The sequence below is a fragment of the Mastigoproctus giganteus genome, chromosome 1, assembly GCF_048544385.1.
Source record: "Mastigoproctus giganteus isolate SK-2022 chromosome 1, ASM4854438v1, whole genome shotgun sequence".
NCBI classification, from domain to species: domain Eukaryota; kingdom Metazoa; phylum Arthropoda; class Arachnida; order Uropygi; family Thelyphonidae; genus Mastigoproctus; species Mastigoproctus giganteus.
In genome coordinates this window covers 262,675,959-262,700,995 of record NC_143575.1, presented here as the reverse complement: position 1 = coordinate 262,700,995, position 25,037 = coordinate 262,675,959, and the positions used below count along the sequence as shown (strand labels likewise).

Sequence of the window (25,037 nt, the reverse complement as noted above, 5' to 3'; positions counted from 1 at the left end):
TTCAAAATAAGCAGGTTTTCGTCCTGCCAGTACCTGGAGTGCATCAGAGGAGACTGTACGGCATGCACGTGTAGTTCCGAGTAAAGCAAATCTCTGGGCCTGTACGAGATGCTTTTGTATCTTGGTCTTGTCAATTCGGTGGACCCATGCTCCGGAGGCGTAAGTAAGTATTGGGACAAATAAACATTGATATAACATGTTCAGAGAGCGTCCTTTTATGCCCCAGTCTGTCCTTACTACCCTCCTGATCTTAGCATACAGCGTTCTTGTTTTATCCTTGATATATCGGACATGCTCGGTGAAGAACAGCCGCTCCTCCAACTGCACGCCCAAGTATTTTGTTGTCTTGACATAACGTATTGGCTCACCTTCCAATTGTACAGTAGGGTGTCTGTTCATGCTCAGTTTACCCTTCATTAGTATTTGGACAGTTTTTCCCTTAGATATTTCTAATTTGTTCGACTTGGACCATGCGCTCAACGAACTCAGTGCATTATCTGCTCTGGTCTCCAATTGGGAGCGGGAATTAGCACTGATTAACATCACTAGATCGTCCGCATACGCTATCATATTTACCCCAGCAAATCTGTTTTGGAGAAAAGTGTCGAACACCATATTCCAAACGTATGGACCAATTACCGAGCCTTGAGGGCATCCCCGGTACATAGGCCTGATGATCTCTCCATAATTATTTCTTATAATCACGTTCCTGTCTTTGAAATAATTCTCACATACTTGGTATAAGTTTTTAGGACAGTCAATTTCTCTGATCCTAGATAGGATACTCACCCACCAGAGCCTGTCAAAAGAACCACGGAAGTCAATAAAAACGGCAAGAACATACCTATCATTGCTTCCCTCAACAGTGCGGACTAGTCTGTATATAGCGTCCTCTGTGCTTTTCCCAGTTTTAAATCCAAACTGGAGCTCAGAGGACATAGACTTTCTTTCATATCTAATCATTATACGACTCACACAGAGTCTTTCATATACTTTGCCCAACACCGGAAGGAGAGCAATGGGTCGGTATGCTCCAGTCTCGTTTAATAATCTGTCTGTTCCTTTTACTATCAACTTCACGTGTGCTTCCTTCCAGGCCCCGGGGAAGATACCCTCCTTTATGCATTTGTTGTACATTCCAACAAATGCCTCCGGAGTCAGTTCAAATGCTTTCTTCATCACGGCAACTTCAATCCCGTCAAGGCCCGGTGTCTTATTGTTTTTTGCCCGATTAATTGCAGCATATACTTCATCTGGTGTAAAATCACTTTCTTCACCTGTTTCTTGGAGTTCTTGGCATAGACTATCAACAGCTTGTTCTTGGTTTTCTAATTGCGGAAATAAGTCGTCCAGTATCCTGTTCACAGACTGTTCCCAGTTCAGAGTTTGCTCATTTTCGTTTCCAATAGTAGTGGTTATGTCCAATAGATTCTTCTTATTATTAATTATTTTTAAAATTTCCCAAGGATCTTTGGATCCTTGCTCTTCAATATATTTCTTCCAATGAGTTATTTTAGACTTGTTAATAGCTAATACATAATTTCTTCTTTTCTCTTTATATTGCTCAACATAAATTCTAACTAAATCAATATTACAATTCCTTCTTTGCCTCTGACATAATCTTCTCAGTTGATTGACTTCCTTCCTTAGATTCGTCAACTCATTAGTCCACCAGAAAACTGGTCTAGAAGTGGTATTTCGTTTCTTCATACTTCGAGTGCAAGCTTGCGTGATAACATTTGTCAGTTCTTTAACATGATCGTCAGCTACAAGGTCATCCCAGCAAATTCGTCTCATTAGACTGTTATAATTTTCAGTAAACCTTGGCCATGCAGCGTCCGTTATTAAAAATCTTTCTATTTTATTCCAACTCCGTATCGAGTCCTGGGAATCGATATCAAACAGAATCGCGTTGTGGTCACTCGTAGTCAAGTTCTCAACAACTCTCCAGTTCTTTATTTTATTTCTTATTGCACCTGAAACAAAAGTAGCATCTATATATGAAGTGCCATGTACAGTATTATAGGTTGGAGGATGTCCCAACTCATTAATCACCTCCAACCCTGTTGCAGCTATATGCTCCTCCAGCAGATTCCCTCTGTCATCGGAGTTTTCACTGCCCCAGAGTGGAGAATTAGAGTTGGTATCTACCCCGATAACAATCCTCTCAGACCCCAGTAATCTATGCAACTTCTCTAAATATGTTAAACTCGTATCTAAACTTTCAGAAGGTTGGCAGTACAGAGCCACCATATAGAGCCTACCGAAGTCCCCAATGAGTTCAGTACATATTGCATTCTTGTTACATAAAGTAGCCACTTTCGTAACAACTATATGTTTGCTCCGAACTATTATTGTCGCATTGGGTAATACTCCCTCCGAGATGACTATATGATCTCGGGTAACATCTTACCTGCTCTGCAACCGCATAAGGCTCCTGAAGAATTGCTACCACAATGTCCCTTTTCTCCATGATATAGTTTACTTGCAGTGCAACACTTTTGGCTCTTTGAGCATTTAACTGTAAGATTTTTAATTTAGCCATAATTAATATTTCTTTTATAAATTTCTATAGCTTTACTGTATTCTTGGCAATTTTTACTTATAGCAGCATGATCCGCTGCAGCTCCATTTCTTGTACAATTACAGCATCTTGGTTGTTTGTTTTTATTTGGACATTCTTTGTACGAGTGCTTAACTTCACCGCAGTGACCACAATTCGCTTCTTTTTTACAATATTTTGCTACATGGCCGTACATCATGCATTTGTAGCATTGAGTTACTGGGAAGATCTCTTTGAACCTGTTAGCTGACCAACCAATTAGCAACCTTGATCTACACTTCACCCTTCTCCATACACTTGCACTAAATTGAACAATCCAGTTCTCAGTGTCCTTGTCTTTGGTCTTATTTATTGTTAATACTTGGATTCCATCACAACACTTCTTTTCACTCATTCCCATTTCACTAAAGTTCTTTAACCATAATTCTTTGGGAAGGTCTTCTTTCTTCATTCCCTTTTCAACATCAAAGATAACGACTTTTGGCAAAATAGATCTCGGAACCATACTTTTTATTCCCAGCGTATCCAGCTTGGAACAACCCTTGATCTTTGCGATATCGTCATCAGTTGCTGTTTCCACAATAACACCTCTGTCTCTTATTGTTCTTATATTTTTAACCTTTACTTCTGTCAAAATAGGGCGGATTTCTTTCAGCACATCTTCTTTTACTTGCTCACTTGTTCGATATTTTTGCGATACTGCTTTCAATATAATCTTTTTGGATGGTTTCTCATGAAACTCAATGTCCTTTTTAGCAACTTTCGCATATGAATCTTTTTTACTTCTTTCATCCTTTTTCTTGAGCCTTTCTTTCAATAGGATGTTCTCAGTAAAAACATCGTATGCTTTAGCCTCTAATTGGTCCCAGATTTCCAATATAGTTCTTATAGAGGCAGTTGGAACCTTACTTAATTTATCCCAAAGAAAGGTCCGTAATCGTTCTCGCTGATTATGGACATATTGAAACTTCATGTTTCGACTTTATCTTGTCATCCTTCTTTTGCTTCTTACTTAAGGATCTTTTTGATGTACTGGCATCAGATTCGTTTCCTTTTGCCCTTCTTTTTCTTTGAGCATTTTGAGAAGCAGTTGATGCTTTCTGTGTTATTTGTGAAGTTCCAGCAACCGATGACGATGTGCACTTCACTGATGTTCCAGCTAGAGAGCTATCAGCAAGGACTTCTATCTCTGCTAGATCTTGTGCTTGAGAAAAGATACTTTGCGTGATTTCATCTCGCTCTTCTTCAGTCAGCTCTGAAGCAGCTGACATTATTTCTTGGCTCATTGGGTCCAGTTCACTACTACTAGACGACATTGTATAAATAAAATGCGAACACTATATACACACTTAAAAGCCAGATGTCAACAGTGACAGGTGGTTAATATATACAATATCAAAGAGCAAGGAGCCAACAATCCAACGATTCAATTTCTAATGCAATTCTAAACTTTAAAACTTTAAAAACAACTGGTCCAAGTTAAACAGACCGGGGTCCCAGAACTTAGGACAACGAAAAAGGGCACGGAAATGCAAAAATAAATTTTCCCAGAAACCCTCTGCACCAGTTCAGCCCGTTCAGCCGGCAGGGGATTCACGCCGTGCCGCCCGCCCCAGACGACGTGGACGTAGGGCTACTAATCTAAAACTTGCAACTCGTGCTAAGAACAATATAAATCAGCACACAACTAGAAATTTCAAAAATTAAAGCTAACCTTTTACTTTTTCAGTAGTCGGCCAAAATACAATATGCTCAATTTTGTCCCCAAGATTAGCCCTGGGGCCATCACAAGGTACTGACAGAATCTGGTGGTTTCCCATTTCGACCATGTACTCAAATCAGGAGCAAGTGGATATGCACTTTATGTACGGTTTGGCAGACAGCAATGCTTTGGAGGCTCGTCATTTGTACCACGGAAAGTTCCCAGAACGAAGATATCCAGACAGGAAAACGTTTGAAGGTATCCATCGTCTTTGTGACCATGGGACCTATACACCTCGTGCTGCCAACAGAGGACGACCAAGATATATGACTCCTGAAGTAGAGGGGTGGACCAACTGCCTGGCCTCCACACTCAGCTGATTTAAACCCACTTGATTTCTTCTTGTGGGGCCATTTAAAGTCATTGGTGTATTCGACTCTGGGGGTGGCTGATGTGGAAACTCTCAACAATCGAATTGTGGCAGGTTGTGAGACAATACGAAACATGCCAGGAATTTGGCATCGTCTTCGCGAGTCCATGAGACGGTGATGTGAGGCCTGTATTCAGGCAGAAGGTGGACATTTTGAACAATTACTATAAGGTGATGTGAACAGTTAAGTGTCATAGACAGACCTTCAAAACTCGGAAACCAAGCATTTCCGGAACTATGTTGATATAAAATATTTTTATTGTCTACATATGAGGAACTCATTCCTGAAGTTATGCCGTGTATTTTTGAGACACCCTGTATACATAAAACTGGGGAAAAAAATAAAATATAAATATAAAATAAGAAGAAAAAAAAAAGAAAGCAGGTAGTGAGAATGCAGATTATGAATGAAGTGAATGCGTGTCTCTCTCTCTCACTCCTTTGCCTGGTGGGTTTCCGCTGCCAGCTAACATATCCCACCCCCAGAGTGGGATGAGCAGCTTGACCTTACCAGATTCAACACTACATGGACATGACAACCATCACCGACAAAGACATACTGCGGCTTTGCTGCCGACACGCCACTGGCGATCTGAACAGGGTACTCTAACCCTGTTCCCTTTAAAACCTCATCCCAAGGCAGGAGACTAGTCTCTGCCTCCCCCATACTTCGCCTAGTGGAGCTCGTCTCCACTGACGTCTTTGGGGATGCCTACTCTATCGTCCCTATTCTTCTGTTTCCCCCCCAGTCTTCAGTCTCCCCCCTCTCACTAAACCGAGTACACCCCTTAACAATGCTGCCAAATTCCAATCGTCTAAATTCTACCGGTTTCGTGTAAATCTCTAAGACAACTGACACTATTATCTTTTATCTAGCGTATAGCCTCACGTCTAAATTTAATAACATCAAAATTTTGCCCGACTTATTAGGCTTTTTAACACATCTTTCTAGCATTCAACCCCAACCAGTGATTTCCTAACAGCAATCCCATTAAACATTAATTTTTTTTTTTTAGGTCCTAGCCACTGAAATCCCAGGAAACTAGGTGGCAGGACCTGCCAGAGCAACTTGCGATACTTGACACACCCGGCTAACTTCCACGTGGCAAGGTATGGGCAACATCGCGTCCCACTAGGGGCCTGGCGGCCAATAAGCTGGACAAACAATGGGCAGCGCCTCCATAGCCAGGTGGGCAGGCGCAGCACACGCTTCTTCATCAGACCGGGGTTCCAGCCCGTGACCACCAAATACGGTGGATGCGGAAAAGTCAGGGAATGACCAACGCATATCCCTGGACCAATATGGTCTTAGTTGCTAAAAGCCAAATAACTAACAAACAAACAAACAAACAAACAATGGGCAAAACATATCACAGACGTGGCACACACACTTTCAAGTCTCTGGCTTGACAGTGTACTGTCCTCAATACAGCAAACACACGCAGAGATGGGAGAAATCCCAGGTGCCGTCTGACATGAACATACCTTATTAAAAAAAAAAAAGAAAAAGTAGGCTGGATTAACATGTTGTAGTCAGAGCGGTAGTCTTCTATACAATCTTTTAGCCCAGCTTGGAAAAAATCTCCCTCGACATGTTAGACACAAACGATCAAACTTTTGGAACGGGGCACCACAGGGGATTTGAAATTAATCGATGAATCAGCAGTTTAATTAGCTCGCTTTCAAAGGACCAGGAAAAGTTAGGCCAAGCTTTTCTTCTGTTTGGGTAAGGATTCTTTTTGCACCAGTGAACTAGATCTTGTAAATTCGTGGACTGTTTTTTCGTTTCTACTATAACTTTTGTGCCACTAACTAAGTGAGAAGGAAAATAAAAAGCAATATCGCAAGAGTGCATAGTACTTTTGAAAATTTACAAGCGCTTTCGCAAAATAACTACAGCTCAATTGCTTGGCAATTCGGGATTGAAAAGTAAACAGCAGCAAATCAGTATAAAGCAAAATTCCTGTGACAAGATTGAATGGCTTATGAATTGTAGAAAGACAGCCCAGTGGTCAGGAGTGAGAATGCACAGCACGCATTCCTTGAGTGGACCAGGGTTCAAGCCCGTGACTACTAAACACGATAAATATTTGTATTAACGATTTATTGTAAACTCTACTGACTTGGTTGTCATGCCGGAGTATAAACAGAAAAAATAATAAAAATTATTTTAAAATTTAATTATATATCACCCCAGGGACTCACATCTGGTGAGTATGGGCTTGGCACACCCAGGGTCCTGAGCTGGATATCATCATTCTTCTCTTTCTTGGTGATTCCTTTCTACTTCTCTCTCTTTCTCAGGGAAACTCGGGAATTTTTTTTTTTTTTTTGGCTGGTCCAGCATAAGCCTCAGGCTTCCTTGCACCACATGGCTAATAATAATATTTAGATGTTCAAAGTTAACCATAAATAGTTTCAACATTTTATGAGGCTTATTAACCTGCACAAGTTACACTGAAGGGAGTTGCTGATGATCCGGTTTCCTAGATGAATTAAAGGAAATGAAATGCAAATGTAAGCTTAAACTGATGTTATTTTATTACTCTGAAACTGCAGGCCTTAAAGGGAATAAATATGAGTTTGATAACCCTTAAAAAGGTCATATATGTATATATATCAATAAATGAAAATAAATTTGATATTTCATGTGTGTGTGTGTGTATATACAGGGTGATTCACTTCCAGTGTGACAAACTTGCAGGAGGTGTAGGGGACACAAACACGAATCAGAATCACATAGCATTGCAGGGTCCGAAATGCCTTCGTCATGCGGTAGAGGACGTTGAATGGGAGGTTTCGGGAACAGCGATCCCGCTCGAAGTCAGCATTTGCAAACCGGTTCCCGAGGCAGTAGGATGGACGAGTATTCAAACGTTGAACTGGCCGACATGCACCTCGCATATGGAGCTGCGGACTGTAACGGTTGCGCTGCTCTGCGCTTGTACCAGGAATGCTTCCCCCGCACAGGCGTGCTCCTCATCATACGATTTTCGCACGTGTGCACAGGTTACGTGAGACTGGTTGTTTCATGAGAGGTACCATGAATCGAGAGCGAACGACGAGGACATCAGACAATGAGAGAATGTCCTACGTCTTGCAGAAGGCAATCTGAGTACGAGTACTCAAGTGATAGGCTAACGATTGGGTGTTTCCCAATCCACTGTATGGAGGATACTGTCAACAAACCAAATAAGTTCATACCATCTGCAATGCGTCCAATCATTGCAGCCTGCGGATTATCCACTCCGGAGGACTTTTGCTACTTAATTTCTTCATCAGAAAGTTTGCAAATGCTGACTTCCAGCGGGATCGCTGTTCACGCGACCTCCCGTCCAACGTCCTCTACCGCATGCCGAAGGCATTTTGGACCCTGCAATGCTATGTGATTCCGATTCGTCTTTGTGCCCCCTACACCTCCTGCAAGTTTGTCGCACTGGTAGTGAATCACCCTGTATACAGGATGTCTCAAAAATATCGGTACAAACGTTTAGGGGAGGTAGGTAACATCTAAAGGAATGTGAATCACATAGGACCCCATAACCGGAAACGTCACTGTGAGTCAGATGGCGCTGTTCATTAGTTCGCGAGAGGAAAAATTTCTGGTTTACTCATTCAAGCAGTAGTCGCCGCACGAAGAGCATGCATTGATATACTAACTGTGAGCTGGCAGACATGCACCTAGTGCATGGATTAGCAGAAGGCCCACACGGTGTGCACCCCAATGCGGCACATCGCTTTGCAATAAATGTGTGGGCAGGTATGGTCGGTGACACTGCTTAGTCGGGCCACACCTGTTATCATCCCGCATGAACTCCGCTAAATATTGGATCTTTCTTGAACAAGTTCTACCAGGGTTATTGACGATGTTCCAGCAAATGTGAGATGCAACATTTGGTTTCAACATGACAGGGCGCCTGCCCATTATGGAAGGTGTGTTTGTGACCATTTGAACAGGTGTTTTGGACGTCGATGGATTGGCCGGGGTGGACCCGTTGCCTGCTCCCCCTCGCTCACCTGATTTATCGAGCCTTGATTTCTGTGGGAACCCCTCAAATCTATCATGTATGAATCGCCTGCGGAGACTCATCTGCAGACTCATCAACTGTGTCCGCCAATCCGTGCTGCGCTGGTTTCACGATGCATCGCGTCTCATGGTGGAACCTTCGAGCATCTGTTGTAACATCATGAAATGCATCCATCTCGTATTCCATTGTTAATATTGTCAAATAAATGTTTGCCGCTAATTACTGTCTTGTGCGATTTCTGCTTCTTGTGCCTCTGCTACTACTTTCCCGTGACGTTTCCAGTTATGGGTTCCTATGCGATTCACATTCCTTTAGATGTTACCTACCTCTCCTAAACGTTTGTACCAAAATTTTTGAGAAACGCTGTATATATATTAATCACTTATAAAATTTAAAAACTGCTGACACATTGTCATTGTTGGTTAAAATATGACTGTGTGTATGGCTGAGTCAGATGGTTGGTTGGTTTTTGGTGCACCAGCAACTAAGGCCATATTGCTCCGTATGTACTGTCTGTAAATTACGTGTGTTCTGTGGTCGATTTTTTCTGGACTAAAAACCAGTTTCCGGGAGAAAACACCCATGCTACCCCCACCCGAGATCGACGGGTATCGAACTAAGGTCTTTTTCACCTATTGTGGGGAGGACGGTGATCCTACTGTTATCCACGAGGTCACTCAGATTGTTAAAAGCGGTAAAACGAGCATTTCTAAAACTGATAGTCAGATAAAATGGTGTTGCATTGCTCGCACATGGGTCATCACACCTGAGCAGAAAGGAGTCTCAGATGACTGTCCTATGCAGAGCTGAGCAAGAATAACTTCCTCTTTTTGATCCCTGCATAGACTACGCTGCCAAAGATGGATCACAGGCTGAATCTGATATAGTCTGTTTGTAACCTGCATATGCCACAAATCTTGCTAATGAAAATACAACTTTCTACAGATTACTTGCTTGTAGTCTGTATAGGGTCGAGACTGTCAGGGCTTCCAGTTTGGCTGCAATGTCTGCCAAATCATTTTCTCTAATCGTGATGTGACTGAGGATCCAGCAGAAATGGGTATCCAATCCACCTTCATAGAGAGTGCATATCTGCTCAAAACCCATATAGTGTATTTGTAAACTGGCAAGAAATCAGAATATCCTGCATGGTGTTGTGAACAGAGCCGAAGGCAGACAGTTGGGGTATTAGGCTTTGTCATGTTCTTGAGCAAAAAGGCATGCTGGTATTTGAGCATGGCAGGGTGGAAGGGGCTGCTTTGGTGATCGAGCAACCTTGCCTACCATGATGCTTTTGAACATGAATGCTGAATGGGTGGTTAGCAGTTGGACATGTGTTAAAAAGGTATCCCATCGTGGCTCAAAAACGTATGTCCATGTGCAGTATTCTGGCAGGGAGTTCAGCTTAAAGCTACATCTTTTTCTTGAAGCAACAAGGATGGTTTTCATTTGCTTCAACATAGACTATGGACATGTGATCTCTGAATGCACCAGTGGTAATATAAATGGCCCAATGGTGAATGAAATCAAGCCAATGAAGTGCTCTATTTCTGGCGGACGCATATACCCGAGACCCATAAACTAACTTAGAACGTACAAGCGCACGATACAGATGGAGTAAAGTGCATCGGTCTGCACGTGAAGAATTAGGAGAGCACAGAGAATGTTCAGCCCTTTTGTGCACTGTGTGCATAGCTGATGAATACATTGGAGGAATGTTAGCTTTTTGCCAATTTGAGTCCCAAGAATTTCGTAAATCAGGTCTGGGGTGGAGATTATGCTTGTGACAAAAATTGACGCAAAAAAACGGTCTTTGTCGCTGAGAATCTGAAACCATTGGCCATGGCACACCAGTTCAGATGGTCAATGGCTTGTTGCAGTTCTCTCATTCATGTTGCACGATTCAGCATTTAACAGGACATCTTTTTACTTCACCAAATACTGCAGCAAAACAATAAGTAGCACCATTAGGTCACATCTAATGTGAACTGTTTGTTGATAACATCCATGTGGATTTTTCTACCTATAAATGCATTAATTTGCTACTGGACCAGGACATTATTTGCTTCAACATGAGCAGAAAAACTGAGGATGACCTTTGTTGAGAGTTCGATAAAATAAAATAGATTATGGAGATTTGTTGCTCAACACTTCATGCAAGGGATATGACCTCATTTATTGGCCTCAGCTTCTACTAGGTGTATCATCACCTATCAATTTCATATAGCACTTTTTTAAAACTTATCTTTTGTCTCTTGTGTGTACTGCTCTTTTAAAATTCATTATAAATTCCTTTATTATTTAATAGAATTCTCCCGACATTATAACAGAAGGCAAAAATGCAACTGCTTCTATGTTGGCGGTAAGAGGATGTGATTACTCTCTGTGATGAATCTCACTGGGCAGGTTCATTGCCTGTTGTTTTTACATATCAGGCTGACATTCTGCAAAGTAGATCCTCAATTTGCCTTTATATGAACACACTGACTTGCATCTATGGAGACCTTGATTTTATTAACATTCCCTCAGAACCAGTTAATTCCACTGCTTGAATTTGACCATTATTTCTAAGCCACCCATTGTTTGCCAGGCAGCTTCCAAAGTCTTCTTACTCAACAGCTTATTCTTCTATTTTTTTCGTGGTTGGGGGATTGTCTATTTTTAGCTCAAAGTTCCAAAACAGTCAATTGGTACATCCTTCATGACATCTTTGTTTTTCTGGCATTACAGGAGGTATTTCCATTTCTCTTTATCATTGAGTTTTGGTAGAGGGTGAAGTAGGAGGCACTGATATAGGAGTGGCAGCTAACTAGTCTTTCTGTGCAGGTTTTTGCAAGCTTGCTCTTTATAGGTTTCACCAATTTTCATACCTCCTGGTACAATTCATCTCTGCCTTTAAATCTTTTTCCTCTTTCCACTGCAGGCATGTGCAAGTATGCTCTCCTTGGCAGTTAATAGGTATTTGTTTTATGGGTGAGCATGCTATAATTTCTTGGATTTTTGCATTACATTTAGCATAGGCAAGAGCAATATGATAGGCCATTTGCAAATATTCAATTACAGCTGGGTAACTGAATCCATAGAAGTTAATGAATTGATATTAACGATGAGTATCTAAGTAGGGGAATGGGTTCCCATCTGGTTTTAGGGATGTTTACCCAACCGTAAACTCCCCTAAACTGTGGATAGAGGAAGTTTCCTATGAGCTTTTTGCAAGTAGAATGCATTGTCAGGAATCTAGGCGGTGGACCCAATATGGCAACAGTTCTGAGCCTCTTTGCTGTGGTGGTAGTAAGCTCATATTTATCATTATTTTTTGATAGGGACTACTGTTGGGAGATTTAGTTTCTCAGAAGTCATATGTTTTTTTTGTGTCCAGTTTCCCTACCACTGCAGAATCCAAAGGGACACCCAGTACCTGGTAAGCAATGTGCTCAGAAGTGGAATGTCAGATTTATCCAAGCACTATACCTGCACTTCTCCCAGCTTGAATCCTGTCCTTTAGACCATGGCATCGATCCTTGTAGGTGAATCATCATAGGGTCTTTTGGACCCTGCTTCTTAATTTCCACAGTTGTAGCACACTGCAAACATCCTGGATTCCTCTGACCTTGGCTAATCTGAAAGCTTAGAAGCATCACTGGGAAATTCCCTCACCATATAGAATGTATAATGGCATAGTTTTTGACACTATACTTATCAGTATACACACTTTATTTTTATGCATTACTCTTAAAGCCCTCCTCCTTCCCCTGTAATAGTAGCCCTAACCTGTTCAAATGAAATCAGAATATAGCAAACTTCTGGGAGACTGTTTCCCTGTGGAACCTTACTAATGTCTTCTGTGTACTTACAGCTTAAAGCAAAAAAAAAAAAAAAAAAAATTTATCGGCTTAACATGTTTGACAGGATTAACAAGATCCCGTTTAATCTTTATTTTGGTTTCTTATGGAAACGCAAGTAAAAATATTGCACACCTTTTGACAAATAAAAATTAACATGCAAAACATTGTAAGCAACTGAGTTAAAGAAAAATAACGAGGCAGAACACCAATATGGTACAAATCAAAACTGTGAAACTTTATTTTACAAGCCATTAACTATATACATCACGTTGTAAAAAGAAGGAAAACAGTGGTGAGCTAAGCAGTAGCAGCAAATTTTTAACAATTTTATTCCATTAGTCACATGGACCATCTTGGTGTAGTGCAGATCTGTATACAATAGAAAAAAAAATAAAATAACAAAAATAAATAAAAAAATCTGAAATATGTTTCTTGGGGCCCAGTGCCACCTTGCAGACCCATATATACTTAAAACTTAAAATATTATAGTCAAGTCTATGGCCTACTAGCTAATATACATTAATGAATCAAAATAAACTCGTCAGGAACAATCTGAACTGACCCTGAAGTTGTAAGATAGTACTAGGCACTAAGATAGCACACTCAGCACAGATTAATTAAGCAGTACCAATTACACATACTATAAATGAGAGCATTCGAAGGTAAAAAAAAAAAAAAAAAAAAAAAACAGATGATCTAGTTTCTTCTGCTTACAGATGTATCACAAATTCTGCATTGGTTCTTGATTAGTCGTCTAATGACGGCTGTAGATGAGACGGAACTGTGGTATCCCGCTTCTATCACAATGTACTGTAAGGCCTACAATGTCATGTTTTAGGTGAGTACGTAGATGCCCGTCACTACTGTTTCCTCCTTTCTTATCCTGAACTACTGTACAGCATAATGGAACACTCTTGACAATATTAGTTTGGCATGTTCGACATTCACTGTTTCTCAATACCTAATATAAAAGATAAGATTCTCTATACAATCTTGCATTGGTCCAACAAAGGGCGGAGTAGTTTCTGCTGAAACTCGCCTTTGTGATTTGCCCCACGACCAAAGCACCATGGGAATCAAGTGCACATAACTCTTACCTGCATTCATATGGTGTCCATGTTGCCTAGACAACACTAAATAAAAAAAAAAAAAAAAGAGAGAGAGAGAGAGAGAGAGAGAGAGAGAGAGAGAGAGAGAGAGAGAGAGAGAGAGAGAGAGAGAGTGCGTGAGAACTAATCTTGTAGAAATTAGGAATTCAGAAAAAATGTTTTCCGCCAACTAAGAATTCTTTCCCCTCCTCCTATAAATTTTTAAAAAATTCGCTGGTAACTTCAATCACCCAAATGGAAATATTAAATAGTAATGGTGTTTTGTTCCCTTCTGCACTGGGACCATCAAGTGATGTTACCCACTCCCCACGTTTGAATATTAAATAACTTTTCCATTACAACAAACATTTTATGTACAAGTTTAGCTTGCAATGACATGGTATGAGAGAAGCCAAAGACAACAACCTCTCAAATACAGCATTCAATATCGCACAACACATTACAAATTCTGCAGTTAACTGGTACTGTTTTTTAAGAGCTACTAGTGTCTTATTAAGGATCTATTGATGGCCAAGAACATCTATCAATTAACTTCACTTTGAAGTAAGGTTCAGTACTGTCCAGAATTTTTTTTCTTCTTTTCTTTTTTTTTTTTTTTTCTTTTTTTTTTGGGGGGGTTTCAGGAAATCTAGAGTTACAAAATGGAACAAACTTTGTTCACTAATGACTGGGGGGAAAAGGTAAAGAGGGAGGGGAAATGCATAAACGAATGGTAATTCTACAAGTATGAATACTGATGACAACCTATGTATGACATATCTCAAACATGAAATATTTGGTCAGCTATTTACAATGCCATGTATTCTGAACATCCTCTCCACAACATTTTATGCCATCCAATTGAGGGAAAAAAAAAAAACAAAAAAACAAAAAAACAAAGGGAGGTGAAGTAAATAAAGGGAGAGGGGAAGGGAAAAAAAAGAAAGAAAGAAAAGGATAACCTTATATACACTCATGTGTATAGATTCCGTTTAAAAGAACAATGAGTAGTAATACTATGGAATAGTCGTATGTTACAGAATGACAAAATGTATGTATACATATCATCTCACTATGACATTCTAGCAACAGTACCGTTCATTAATACTCCCAAGGACTACAGCCTAACTTCTTACTGTGAACAACTATTCTAATAACAATTGGTGGGACACAGAATCTAATGTACAGAATGAGAGAGAGAGAGAGAGAGAGAGAGAGAGAGAGAGAGAGAGAGAGAGAGAGAGAGAGGAAAAAGGGATACATATAATTTAAATATACAAAGAACTGTGTTATGATGATGCTTGCTGTGGTGGAAGAGGAGCTGGCTGTTGTGTTGACGTAACCACCTGCTGTTGCTGAATGTGAATGGATGGTGCAGTTATAGTTGGTGCCTGAGGCGGTGGCGGTTTTGGTACTTGCTGAGCCTGCGACAGTTGAGTTAGGGTTTCTTGACTTGCATTGGCACGTAAAAAGCCATTTTCGTATTCAAGTTGAGAGATGCGATCCATCAACTCTGTAATCTTCTCTTTCAGTACATCTACTTCTTCTCTTACAGCAAACATCAGATGACTTTTCACAAGATCCTGTGGTAAAAATAAACAAATCTGTTAAAACAACCAAAACAGCTTTCTCTTGCTGACTTTAAAGACACCCCCCCCCCAACAAAAATAAGGATTAAAATAAGAATTATATGAAAATTCATGGATATATAACCATAAAATATAAACTACAAGCGATGATCGGAACTACAGAAAACACGAAAAAAAAAATATATATATAAATAATTCCTTCCCAATACTACACTTGTCAAAGCTCAAGGTTTTCCACTCCATCCTAAAGGTCATAGTGCAAAAACCTTGCATGCATTTCAAATATAAAAAAAAAGAACAAAAGCTTACAATCATCAATCTTAACTGGTCATGTAATAACACCCAGCACTGGTATTACTTTATAGGTGAATATATGAAAGTTGAAATGCATAATGTAGGGTAAGCTCAGTAAAAAATAATATAACTAAGTTGATGGACAAATAGTTTGTCCATTCGGCTGTCAGCTTAGGTGATAGATTACTTCCAGGAGATCCCTGTAATTTTCATACTTGATAACAGATACCAAAACTGAATTCGAAACATCGTCATTTATACAGGGTATCTCAAAAATATTGGTACAAACGTTTAGGGGAGGTAGGTAACATCTAAAGGAATGTGAATTGCATAGGAACCCATAACCGGAAACGTCACAGGAAAGTAGTAGCAGAGGCACAAGAAGCAGAAATGACACAAGACAGTAATTAGTGGCAAACATTTATTTGACATAATATTAAAAATGGAGTACGAGATGGATGCATGATGTTACAACAGATGCTCGAAGGTTCAACCATGAGACGCGATGCATGCATCTCATGGTTGGCATGGATTGGTTGACACGGTTGAACACACCTGGAGTTTCTTTGACAGTAGCAGCAGCGCAGACGAGTCTCGCCATGAGATCCATTTCCGTCTCCACAGGCGATTCATACACGATAGATTTGAGGGGCCCCCCACAGAAATAAATCAAGGCTCGATAAATCAGGTGAGTATAGGGGCCAGGCAATGGGTCCACCACAGCCAATCCATCGACGCCCAAAACGCCTGTTCAAATGGCCACGAACACACCTTCCATAACGGGCAGGCACCCCATCATGTTGAAAGCAAATGTTGCGTCTCACGTTTGCTGGAACGTCATCAAGTAACCCTGGTAGAACTTGTTCAAGAAAGATCCGACATTTAGCGGAGTTCATGTGGGACGGTAACAGGTATGGGCCGATTAAGCAGTCACCGACCATACCTGCCCACACATTTATTGCAAAGCGATGTTGTGCAGCATGGGGGCACATACCGTGTGGGCCCTCTGCTAGCTAATCCATACACTAGGTGCATGTCTGCCAGCTCACAGTTCGTATATCGATGCATGCTCTTCGTGCAGTGACTACTGCTTGAATGAGTAAACCAGAAATTTTCCCTCTCGCGAACTGCTGAACAGCGCAGTCTCCCGACTTACGGCGACGTTTCCAGTTATGGGTTCCTATATGCTTCACATTCCTTTAGATGTTACCTACCTCCCCTAAACGTTTGTTCCAATATTTTTGAGACACCCTGTATAGCAGATTTGTATGGTATACTGTTGGGTATGCAATAATCCCACTTAATAATAAGTTTCAATAAACTCTTTATTGGTTAATAAAATAATAATATAGCACACAATTATTTTATTATTTTATTAACCAATTGTATTTTAACTTGGAAACAATATATTTCGATGATTTATCCAGGATTCAGCAGACCCACGCGGAGCCAAACTTACATCTTTAGAGGCTCGAGGTGCAAAATCACCTTGTGGCCCCTTGCAGTTTTCAGTATTTTAGATTTAAAAAAATCGATATAATAAAAACTTTTTATCATACGTGGTAATATATTCACAAAAGTAAAAAATCATAGATAATAGTTCTATTGTGGAGGTTGATCCAGTAGGAAAGCCAGTATTCAACAATGTTAAATCCTCTCTGTCTATCAACATTTCAATAAGTTTCCATGCATGTCTAAGCTGGAGGAATCCCATAATGGGTGGTGAGCATTAAAGTAACCTAGTAGACAGAAGGGAGATGGTAGTTACAACACAAGATCTTCGATTTCCTGAATAGAATATGGATGATTGAGTGGAAGATAAATTGAGACCAATTTAATACTGATTCCAATTACTATGTTTGTGGCAACAGCTTCTAAGCAGGTTTTCAATGGAATGCATCTGGAGGGAACTCTTGAGTCCAACAGGATGGCCACTCCTCCATGAGCACTATTAGTGTCAGCTCTATCTTGTCTGAAGATAGTGTAATTTTTGACTTAGTGGAAACTTGGGACGTCAAGTTGGTTTCTTGTAGGCACATGACATCAGGATTGAAGCAGTGAATCAGTTCATTGATATCATCGACGTTGCTGCGAAAACCTCTACAATTCCACCGAATGATGTGTTCCATTATTTGGTTTTATTCATGGAAGATGTATCTGACTGCCTTTTATAATCTAATTGTTTATGATGGTCTGGTTTTGATTTTTCTTTTCAGGGAAAAGTGGGACGTCCTGATTCATTGCCATGGACAATATCATCATCTTCCATATCATCTGTATGTATTTCAAGCAGTTCTTCTTGACGGATAGTATCATCTGTATCCATGCTTGTTACACCTCAACAAGATACGGTCTTTGCAAATTTTCTGCTATCTGACAATGTGGAGGTCTCTGGGATGGAATTGTGAGTAGCGTATTATTGCTTTTGTCTACTGAATTTGGTTCAAATGGATGCTGGACCGAGAGTACAGATCAAGCCCAGTCTGACATTGATATTTTTGGAGAGAAGGATACTTCGTGTCTGAATGGTAGAAGCATAAGTGCATTTTGGTATACTTAAGTTGACCTGTTTGTTTGCATCTTGGTATGAGACTTTTATTTTCAATTTTATATTTTTGTATTTTTTCTCCTATCTTCCATAGTTCACAATCTTTGGAGTAAGCTGGATGCTTGCCACTACAATTAGGACACTGTGGTGTTGGAGCCTTACATTCTGCTCGAGTGTGATTTTTGCACCAGCAGATCAGACATACGAGCACCGCCAGAGTATTTTGAAAGGTGGTTCATGCAGAAATAAATTTTTTGCTCACCAAATTTTCGAATACATGCAATATCTAAATTGTCAAATTTGACTGATTTACGTGTACTCGTATAGCGTCTCCACGGCATGCTGTCTGAGAATGGCTGAACTTTTGACATTTATAACATTTAAGCAGATTTGGGATATATGGCTTAACGCGGAAGTTCAAGTAACCTGCTTTGACAGAACCTGGTAGATTTGGAGTACTGAAAGTTAAGATTATGTTTTGCATAGGAGTTAAGTTGCCATCTTTTCTGATCATGATTTGTCTTGCATGAAAAACATTTTGATCTTTTAAGCTCCTGGACTATTTCTTCCTCAGAAACATTTAATAGATCCCATTTGGAGATCACTCCCTTGGAAGAATTCAGTGTGCTGTGTGGGGTGACTGATTCAGTATTCCACTTAAAGAAGTTAGTTGTAATAGTAACTCAGAATGTCTTGAGTGAGATGTGTCTATTAGTAAATCTCCTGATTGGAGACATCTGACCATTTTTGGTGAACCTGCAGCATAATCTAGGCATCTCTGGATGATGAAAGGGGATAGCTTGCTCACAGGTTGGATGACAAAGAATGTACTATGAGGAAAGCTGGAGATTCCTGCTTCCATGTGTCCTTTTGAAGTCTCTTTGAAAGAGAGAAATCATGGTCGGTGTCATTGTCATGTTGAGAGCTCTTAGGCGCTAAACGTGGAAATACACCAGTTTCCATTTCTGCTCCTTTTAGCCCTGAGGGATGGATTTTCCCCCAGGTTACCGGTCCAGCCACGTGGAGGCAGGAGCTGTACCACCAGTGACCAAGCGGTTATTGAAATTAATAGAGTAGTTAGTATTTGATATCAAGACTAGGAAAAGAAAGGTGGATTCCCTTTCTGGGTTCTTACTTCTGACTTTGCAAGCACAGAACTACTTGATGTGAACAAAAGAGGAGAAAAATCACACAAAAAAAGAAATAAATCTATATTGTTTTCAAAAAGCACTCTAAAAATTGCACAAAGAAAAACGCTTGGCACTCGGGACCAGATGATCCTGCATTGCTTCTTTTAATAGTTCTCCATTATTTTCTCTGGAACAGAAGTTAAACTAACAGGTCTGTAATTACTAGTGTCACTCTTTGCTGCCCCTTTGTGAATTTAGGATACTTCACACATCTCCAGTTCACAGAGACCTTCCCTGAATCCAAGGAGTCTCTCATAATCATGGCAAGGATTTTCTTACTTCCTTCGTTGCCTCCCTTAATATAACTGGATAGATTCCATTCACCTAAGCACCTTTTTTACATTTAGCTTCAACAATTTCTGTTCCACTCTACTTTCAGTTATGACAAAATCATTTAGTGCCCCATTAGAATTTGATAAACTTCTCACAACGCCTTTCCTAAAGAATTCCTCGTATGAATGTAGATGCAAAATACCAATTCAGTTTGGCAGCAACCTGAACAGGATCATCCACAATTAACCCATTGACATTAAATGGCCCAATATGATTCAACCCCTTCCTTCTACTGTTTAATATAAGTGAAGAAGTCTTTGCTGCCCTCCTTCTGCCGGATAAGGGTAGTCACAAGGCAAAGCATTGAGTCCACTAGTTCATGAAAGCGTTCCACAGTTATTTCCATCCATGTTTGCTGCACTGCTGTCCATAATTCTGTTGCATTCCAAAGCTCGAATGGACCTTACCAAAGCATCACAAAGATGGTCCACAGGGTTCGTGTCTGGTGAAGGGAAGACCATTCCATGGTGCTAAAATCTGCAGAATGCTCTTTGAACCATGTTCTAGTCACTACGGCTCTGGGGACGCACATTGTCCTGCTGCAAGAGTCCATTGCCCTGTTGGTGCACGATGACCATGAAGGGATGCAGATGATCTGCAAGGATGGACACGAAACGTGGATTGTTCAGAGATGTATCTAGACATACCAGAGGTCCCAAAGTATGCCAGACCATTACCATTACCGACCATCCACCTGCCCGAACAGTTCCTTGTTGACATGGGTGCATAGCTTTGTGTGTGGTTTCCGCCAGATACGCACCCTCCCATCCGCTCAAAATAACTGGAAATGGGATTCATCAGACCAGGAGACCTGTCTCTAACTATCCAAGGTCCAGTGCTGATGTTCTCTCACCCAGCTGAGGTGTAGAGCCCTGTGTCGTGGTGTTAACAATGGGACTCTGGTGGGTCGGTGGCTCCCATAACCTATTGCGGCTAATGATCACCTGATTGGTGGAGACGTTTCTAGCACTTCCCTCGTTGAAGTCAGCGGTGATTTGTGCCACCGTCGCTCTCCAGTTGGCTGAAACAATGCGAGACAAATATTGACGGCCATGTTTGTCCAACCCCTTTGTCCACCCACGGCACTGTCCACGATGAGATGTTATTCCAGAAATGGTGCATTCCCTCTTGATATTTTCGAATGAGGATAGTGCAATATCTGCACCACGTCTGTGATAGAGTGACCCATGCTTCGGGCACCCACTACCATTCCTCTTTCAAAGTCAGTTAACTCATGACATTTATCCATACTGACATCGAATTACCGTCTGTGTGAATGCAGTGCACCTATATACCTTCCAAGTGGTGGGTTCGTCCACTAGTGTGAGGGGTGACAGTGACGCTTTCCCCAAGGGGGGGTCACAAGTGTTTTCTGGGGGGGGATTTGTTGCAGTTATTTTTAGTTGCAATTATTTTTATAGGAAATTTCACCATGAAGGTTTTTGACACTTATTTATTTCAATATGGCATATGGCTACACTGCAGTATTCTGCTAGTGGTTGTAACACTGATTTTCGATAAATGAAAGGAAGCGACTTAAGGTCCACTGCAGTGGATACTTAAAAAATATTAAAAGTCTGCTGTGTTCATACATATTAAACATTTTATATTATTTTAATTATTTGCTATGGCAGGCCTTTAATATTTTTTCAAATTTCTGCCACAGAAGACCTTGATTCACTCCCTAAAAATAAAATATACAAATGCAGTGTTATCATTAGAATAAAATTCTATGTTACAAATAGTAAACTGAAAAAAATATTCACTGTGATGCAAAATTCAATATCAAAATTCATTTTTAACCAGTGTCTCGACATGTGAATAACAGACTGTTGAATAAACATGAGTTGCTCTCTTAATACAATTGAAGATAATCCCATATGTTTTGCCGATGCTGCCATGTTTGCAATGATGTAATTCAATTATGTCCGCGATAGGCCATCTAATGCAAACTGGCGCGAACTTAGTTCGCCAATAGTCAACCACCTTTAGTTGGCGCCATAATAGAAACCATCCACTCTCTGTCGAGCGTGGGTTAGCTACTGCTTGCACTTTCTAAAATCTAAAGAGCATCAGTAGGTCATCATCAGTCTGTGCTATCCGTGCTAAATCTATACCCATGGAGAAAAACGCAAATATTCAGAAGACTATCTAAAATTTGGCTTTACCACCTTGATCAGCAATGGCACAGAGAAGTCACAATGTGTTTTGTGCAATGTCATTCTCAGTGCTGAATCTATGAAACCTTCAAAACTGAAACATCACTTAGAGAAAGCATTCAGAACATACTAAAAAGGATTTGGAGTTCTTTCGATGTCATGAAACTAGTCTCAGATGTCAGAGACTTGATCCTACAGGAAGTTTTCAGCAACAGAGCACAGCACAGTGCATCATATGAAGTTGCATTGGAAATTGCGAAACAAAAAAACCTTACACGATTGGAGAAACCCTGCATGTTGAAGATGGTGAAGTTAATTCTTGGGGAAGCCAGCAAGATAAAAATGTGAGAAATATCTCTGTCCAATAACACTATTCAGAGGTGCATTTCAGATATGTCTGTAGACGTGGAGAGCAGGTTTTGAATGAAATCAAGTTTCTCCATTGTTTTCTTTTCAAGTTGATGAATCAACGGATGTAAGTTCATGCCTCAGTTGCTTGTCTTCGTGAAATATATTCATTCAGATGACATCAAAGAAGAGGTGCACTTGAAACTACTACAAAAGGTGAAGATATTATGGAGAAGATAAATACCTTTTTTGAAACTGGAGGACTACAGTTGAAAAACGTCTGTGGGGTTTGTGCAGATGGAGCACCAGATATGCTAGGGTCAAAGTCGGGCTTTCAGACAAAAGTGAAAGAATTTGCTCCCCCAAACAAAGGACATTCACTGCATGATTCAATGATATGCTCTTGCCAGTAAGACTCTTCCAGCTCCTCTGCAAGAGGTACTTGATTCTCTGATCAAATCTGGAGCCCTCAGCACTCATCTGTTTAAAGAACTCTGTAAAGACACGAATTCTGATCACAAGGTTCTTCTTTCTACACTGCTGTACGCTGGTTGTTGAAAGGAAATGTTGTCAGTCGTGTCTTTGAGTTGAAAGATGAAATCAAGTTGTTCCTAGAAGTGCAAGGGAAATATGACCTTGTGGCTTACTGTAATGATGAAGCTTGGAAGAAAAGAGTTGTTACTTAGCAGACATTTTAGACCAGCTAAATAAGCTGAACCTGAAATTTCAGGGAAATGAAACACACATTATGCAATTTCAAGACAATCTTCAGGCATTTGTATCCAAGCTGCAAAACTGGCATCGGAAAGTAAATCTTGGAAACATTGCCATGTTTGAAAAACTCTGCAGTGTGGTAGAGGAATCTGAAGGTGAACTGGATGAGAATCTGGAGGAGGAGATTACTGGGCATCTTGAATCCCTTGAAAAGGAATTTCAGCGATACTTCCCTGAGCTTACAGAAGAAGCTGCTGCACTGGTACAAAACCCATTCTCTGCTTTCCTGAATTTCGTCAGCATTCCCGATAAAGTACAGGATGAATTCTTGGATCTGCAGAACGATTCCTCAGCACGTAAATTGTTTTATGAAAAATTGCTGACTCAGTTCTGGTGTGCTATGTATCAGTCATATCCAAATGTCACCATGCTTGGCTTTTGATTTTACTTCCATTTGCTTCTACATATCTCTGCGAGAGTGGATTTTCAACACTTCTTCATATCAAAACAAAAGCAAGAAACAGACTGAATGTTGAGGATGACATGAGGTTGGCTTTAACAAACACTCAGCTGTGAATTTTGAAGCTGGTTGCCCAGATGCAAGTACAACCATTGCATTAAATATTAGGTTAGAATTATATTATGAAAAATCAATTTTTAATGTGTTTTCTTTACCCTATTAAAAATGCCTTTTTATGCAAATGGGGTGGGGGTTGCAGGTTACTTGGCTATTATAAAGGGGGGGCCGTGACTCAAAAAAGGTTGGGAAACACTGGTTTAGTGGCATCTATGATTACTTCTCTGAATGCTTCCCATTTAGAATTTTCTGTTGGATAACATCATCGGTTGGTCCCACTGCATAGAATTTAAAAAATGAGACCATTGCAGTCGTTTGAAGACAAAGCACTCAAAACCTACGTTGGTATTATTATGTTTATTTCTGAATTGGAAATATGTACATATTGTGTTCAAACATTTTGTGGTATTGTCTTACCACTTCTTCAATGACAGCTGTCTGACAGTATGAAAAAATACCACGAAACATTTGATCCCATTATGTACATATTTACAATTCAGAAATAAACATAATAATACCAATGCAGGTTTTGGGTGATTTATCTTCAAACAACAGAGTTTAACAATGCATCATGCCACTCAAGAAATACCTTAGACCACTGTAGTCAACCTTACGAAGGCAAAAGCATTTCCCTTGACATAGCTTTGTCTAATTAAATTCCACATTAGTACACTGTGATCACTGCAACCCAGTGGGCCGTTTGCCTGTAGCTTTCTCTTGTTGCCTAACATGCTGCTGTAGAAAAATCTCATTCAATAAATCTGCAAAAGTCCTGCTAGTGTGGCAGTGACCAACCTACAAATTCTAGTCAAGGTCTAGAAATTTAAAATCCCCCATTATAAGGCATTTTGATTTACTGACCCACTCTTTCTCTGTTTGGTATATTCATCACAATCATTAGGCCTATAGCACACTCCTACTCTCATTTTTGTTTTACCAGTGCTTTTTTTTTTTTTGTAGCCGAGTGGTCAGGAGCAGGAGTGAAATAGCACACACTCTTTGAGTAGACCGGGGTTCAAGCCCCTGACTGCTGAATACAATCGATCTGCCAACCCGCACTGGACCAGCGTGGCAGATTATGGTCCATTTCCCTCAGCATGAATTGTTGAGGGGGCTTCCATCCTGCAGTGGGTTGATAATGGCTGCAATTTACTTTACGTCAACTCAAACTGACTCACTTCTGAACTAAGAGCATCCTCCCCCATCCTGTTTGTCCTTCCTACATACACTATACTCCCCATATTCAAAATCAGAATCATTTATGTCTGATTTACACTGTCTCTGCTATCCCTACAATATCTGCATTTTATGACTTAAATCAGTACTTCAAATTCATCAAATTTATTTACAGTGCTCTAGCATTAGTCTAAATGCAACTGTTCTTACTCTTAGTTATCCTAACGCAGTCCATGTATTTACTTGTTCCATGATGACCCACAGCAGGCCTTGAAATTGCTGACAGCTTGCTTTCCAGGCTACTGGATGTTCCAATAGAAGCAGTGCAAGAATCACTTTCACCTCTGCGTGCAGCTCTAGTTAATCTATTAGTCTGTGTATCCCCTCAGCTAGCAGTTTTCCAACTGATCTATTACTGCCTCAACAGCATCAGCAAGTATACTTGCACTCCTT

At 40.3% G+C, this 25,037-nt stretch overlaps 1 protein-coding gene across 1 annotated transcript in view; it reads right to left on the bottom strand.

Annotated features, from left to right (window-relative positions):
* Nucleotides 1–12,792: 12,792 nt before the first annotated feature.
* Nucleotides 12,793–25,037, bottom strand: part of LOC150091874 (uncharacterized) — a 301,712-nt gene continuing 289,467 nt past the window's right edge. Inside the window, exon 3 of the mRNA XM_090377274.1 lies at nt 12,793–15,239. Within this exon, the coding sequence (XP_090233400.1) occupies nt 14,946–15,239 (294 nt within the window). The 3' untranslated portion in view covers nt 12,793–14,945. The remainder of the gene's footprint in view (nt 15,240–25,037) is intronic.